Consider the following 4,123-nt stretch of genomic DNA (forward strand, 5'->3'; position numbering starts at 1 on the left):
GGTCATTGACCATAGCAACCACGCTCAGTGACCTGAGACCACCCGTTTTGGCAAACTGAAGAGTCCTCATAAGTTTGTAGCATCAATTTCCTTCAGTGCAGCTAAGGCTGATTTTGTAAATTCTCTGCCTTCCAGTGCTGGAAACATCAGCCCAAGCCAAATACTCCATGTGTAGATTCTGAAAAATAACCTGCTCTTCCAACTGGGTGACCCATTGCCCCTAAGTCATCTCACCCTTTCCTGTTTCTGAGTTACAGATAGAGATGGTAGACCATCAGGCACCAGGACATGGTCACCGCCCCACCCTCCACGAAGCTTGTCTGATGGAAGGATTTGAAATGGGGACTCAAGGGCACATGTGACTAGTGCATTCATCCAACAAATCACCTGGACCGTAGTATCCATAGCAACTACAAGTACACAAAACCTTCTGACAAGATCCTCATCACACTCCCATGAGGTATTCATTACTTTCAACTAAGACACAACATGGATCTGCTCAGGGAAGGTCCAAGCTGTGGATAAAACACCTGCCTAACTCCATGCTTAGACTCCTAGATGTTACAGCCTTTCCAAAGACTGAACCATAATGAAAGCCAACTGTAAAACCATCTGATTATGTAGAAGATAATGGAGAACTATCTTACAAAGGGGCCCAGGTTCCCCTTCACAATGTTATGTGCCAATTAACAGGAAGAGGAGGAGGAGGAGGAGGAAGAGAAGGAGGAGGAGAGGGAGAGGGAAGGCATTTTGGAGAAGGAAAGAGCTCTCAGCCTTCAACACAAATTTAGAAGTTTAAAGGCCTTTTAAATAGCATTGCGCTTTTCAAGACATTTACAATTGTTTACGAGAGTAGCAATGTTTTGTTTTACAGCTCTTTTCTTTTTTCTGTCCTCTACCCACCCTCCTCCAACAAAAGGCAGTTGAAATGGAAATAGGAATGGTAGTATTTCCATCCTGGGTAAGCAACACAGCTTTCATGCATTTCTGTATTTTGAGTACACACTTCCATGCCACCAGATTTCCATGTCATAACAAGGAAATTACAGCATTGCATGTAGCATACTATATCCTAGAAGCAAAATTACCTAAGTAAACTCTGCTTGGAAATAAAAGGGCCCTCATTTTACAAGCTTGCAGAACAGGCAACAAGATTTCTAAACTACTGGCCTTGCTAGCAACCCAACAATGTTCCTCAGGGAAACAACACAACGGTAAACCTCTTTTTAGTGGAAAAAGACAATTCGACCTTATTTCTAAACATTTTAAAAAATTAATATTTCAAAAACATGCTAATATCTAAGACACAGCAAAGTTTGGTCAAATGGGCTAGACCAGGAACCTCAGCCAGAAATAAATGCCTGCACGGTCACCCTAGGAAAGACAGAGGCCCGCCTTTGAAAAGTCTGCAAGCATCCTACAATCTGGCCTATGTTTAGTTGAAGCCCCTGTCCCTAAAGCAGCTGTTCTAGGGAAAACATTTCTATCTTCACTACATGTTTAACAGAGTAACATTCTCTAAAGAGCAACATTTAAGAGATGAACATCAATGCACAGTGTTCTAAAGGTGACCAGGTACCCATGCAAGTCCCAGAGCTACGATCATTCATAACACAACTCACAGACTTGCATTGGGCATGTGCTTAACTTCACATTCTCTTTGTTTTGAAAGCAATGAATAAAAAAAACGGAGATTTTGTTTTCATGTGACATGAGCAAAATCCCGTCATATCCTTGCTGACCCCATAGATGTGTTTCCACTGGACAGACATGTAGGGGTTTTTTGTACAGATCTCACACAACAACCTTAGAAAAAGAGCACAGAAACCTCACAGACAGTACTAGACCACGAGCACTCGAGAACACGGTGAACAGAAAAGTTAGCATTCTGGGGGGTATTCGTCCAGCAGAAAGGCGAGCATGTTATGCCCATGATGCCAACACCAGTGAGTGTCATTTCACTGAAAGGCGTGAAGGCATGGTGCCAGGCACACCACCCTCTAAAAACGATTCTAACTACTGTAGAAGCAACCTGGATGCAATGCCCATGCATCTCTCCCCTCTGGGGCTGGCCATACTCCTTATGCCATAACCCCAAGGTGCCTGGACTGTGCCAGAGGCCCGAGAGGCAGCTCAACAACGTGGTTTTGAGGACAAGTCCTCCCTGCTACTGTAGGGAATCATTTAAACTTAATTCGCTTGGCGAGCTCCTGCTCATGTTTGTCAGGCTCGCCATGAGGGATTTAACTTTATGGGCATAGTAGTCCCTTAAATTGACGGAAGGGACCTCCTTCATCCCATCTCCAAAGTCACAGCTGCGCATAGCACTCTCAAGCTGCTTTTGGCGCCGATAAAAGTGGGAGAACTTGTTGAAGATCAAGGTGATGGGCAGTACCACCACGAGGATACCCGCCAGGATGCAGGCAGAGGCAGTCAGCTTCCCTGCCGTGGTTCCCGGGACCACGTCCCCATACCCCACGGTGGTCATACTGACGGTGGCCCACCACCAGCAGGCGGGGATGGTGGCCAGGCCCTCGTTCTCCTCCTTTTCGATGGTGTAGGCCACCACGGAGAAAATGGAAATCCCCACGGAGAGGTAGAGCAAAAGCAGCCCGACTTCTTTGTAGCTGTACTTGAGGGTGGCCCCCAGGGAGCGGAGGCCAGTGGAGTGCCTGGCCAGCTTTAAGATGCGGAAAATCCGCATCAACCTCAGGACCTGCGCCACTCTGCCCAAGTTGGCCAAGGTAGGCGTGCTCTCCACCACCAGGTTCACCACCAGAGTGATGTAAAAGGGGACGATGGACATGAGGTCGATAAGGTTGAGGGCGTTCTTGAAAAACTTGAGGAAGTCAGGGGCCACCGCGAACCTGGCCAGCAGCTCAAACGTGAACCAGGCGATGCCGAAGTGCTCCACGATTTCGAACCGGGGGTCCTCGCCAGGGTTGCCCTGACTGTCGGGGATCTGGAAGTCCGGCAGGCTGTTGAGGCACATGGTGATGATGGACCCCAACACCACCAGGATGGACAGGATGCTGAAGACCCGGCTCAGCACCGAGTAGCCCGGGTTGTCCAGCGCCAGCCACAGCCGCCGCCGGAAGCTGCCCAGGGGCTGCCCCTCGAACTTGGAGGCGTCGTTGTAGAAGGCCAGGATCTCGTCGAAGGATGACGAGGTGCTCTCCTGGTCGCTCTGCTCCTCCCACTTCTCCTGCGCGGGCTCCACTTTGCGGCCGTGGTAGCTGTAGCTGCAGCAGGAGTCGATGAAGAACTCGTTGATGCCCCAGTACTCGATCTCCTGGCTGAAGGAGAAGACGCACAGCTCGGCCATGACGTGCAGCCGGCCGGTGTGGTAGAAGTGCAGCACGTAGGGGAAGAGCTCGGGGTTGCGGTCGAAGTAGAACTCGCGCTGGACGTCGTCGTAGTCGTCGCAGAGCTCGAGGATGGCCTCGCGCGAGTGGCACAGCAGCAGGCGGCCCAGGCGGGTCTCCGGGAAGCGCAGCAGCGTGTGCGAGCGCAGCCGCCTCTTGAAGCCCCCGACGTTGATGCGGATGTCTCCGTCCTCGACGCTGGCCTCCGACACGTCCCACAGGCTCCGGCGGGTCATGTTGGAGACGCCCAGCCTCCGGCACCGAGCCCGGGCGCTACACCTGGAAGCGGAGGGAACCGCATCGGATGAGCGCGGGGTGCACAGGGTCTGGGCGCCCCTCTCTTCTTTCCCACCCATCTCTGGCGGGCCCCGTCCTCTCCAGGTGGGTGTCTGGGTGCTGAAGGGCACGGGGATGGGAGGAGTGGGTCTGCGTGGCTTGGCCCCCATGGTCGCGCCACCACCCCCATCCAGGGGGTCCTGTCGGTCCCTCTCCTCCTGCAGGAGTCGCGCCCCCGCGGCTCTACGAGAAAAGGGGGCTGCAAGCTGACCTTGCCCGTGGGCGGGCCGAGGAGAAGTCCCCGCCCGCTCGCCGCAGACAGGCGGGACCGGAGCTGGGAAGCGTACGGGCAGGGCTGGGCCGAGATGGGGGCGCGTAGCTTCAGGAGGGAGGTGGGGAAATTCACTGCGCGAGTCTGTAAACGCGGGCTGGGGGTAAGGGGCCGGCCTGGCATCCCCTGTGTCCAGCCCCCACCCCTGGAG

The 4,123-nt window shown here is 52.9% G+C and overlaps 1 protein-coding gene across 1 annotated transcript in view; it reads right to left on the reverse strand.

The window, feature by feature from the left end:
- Positions 1-853: 853 nt before the first annotated feature.
- KCNS2 (potassium voltage-gated channel modifier subfamily S member 2) overlaps positions 854-4,123 on the reverse strand; it is a 3,493-nt gene continuing 223 nt past the window's right edge. The window contains exon 2 of the mRNA XM_006753176.2: positions 854-3,644. Within this exon, the coding sequence (XP_006753239.1) occupies positions 2,168-3,601 (1,434 nt within the window). The 5' untranslated portion in view covers positions 3,602-3,644 and the 3' untranslated portion in view covers positions 854-2,167. The remainder of the gene's footprint in view (positions 3,645-4,123) is intronic.

Source organism: Myotis davidii, unplaced genomic scaffold, assembly GCF_000327345.1.
Source record: "Myotis davidii unplaced genomic scaffold, ASM32734v1 scaffold390, whole genome shotgun sequence".
Lineage (NCBI taxonomy): Eukaryota > Metazoa > Chordata > Mammalia > Chiroptera > Vespertilionidae > Myotis > Myotis davidii.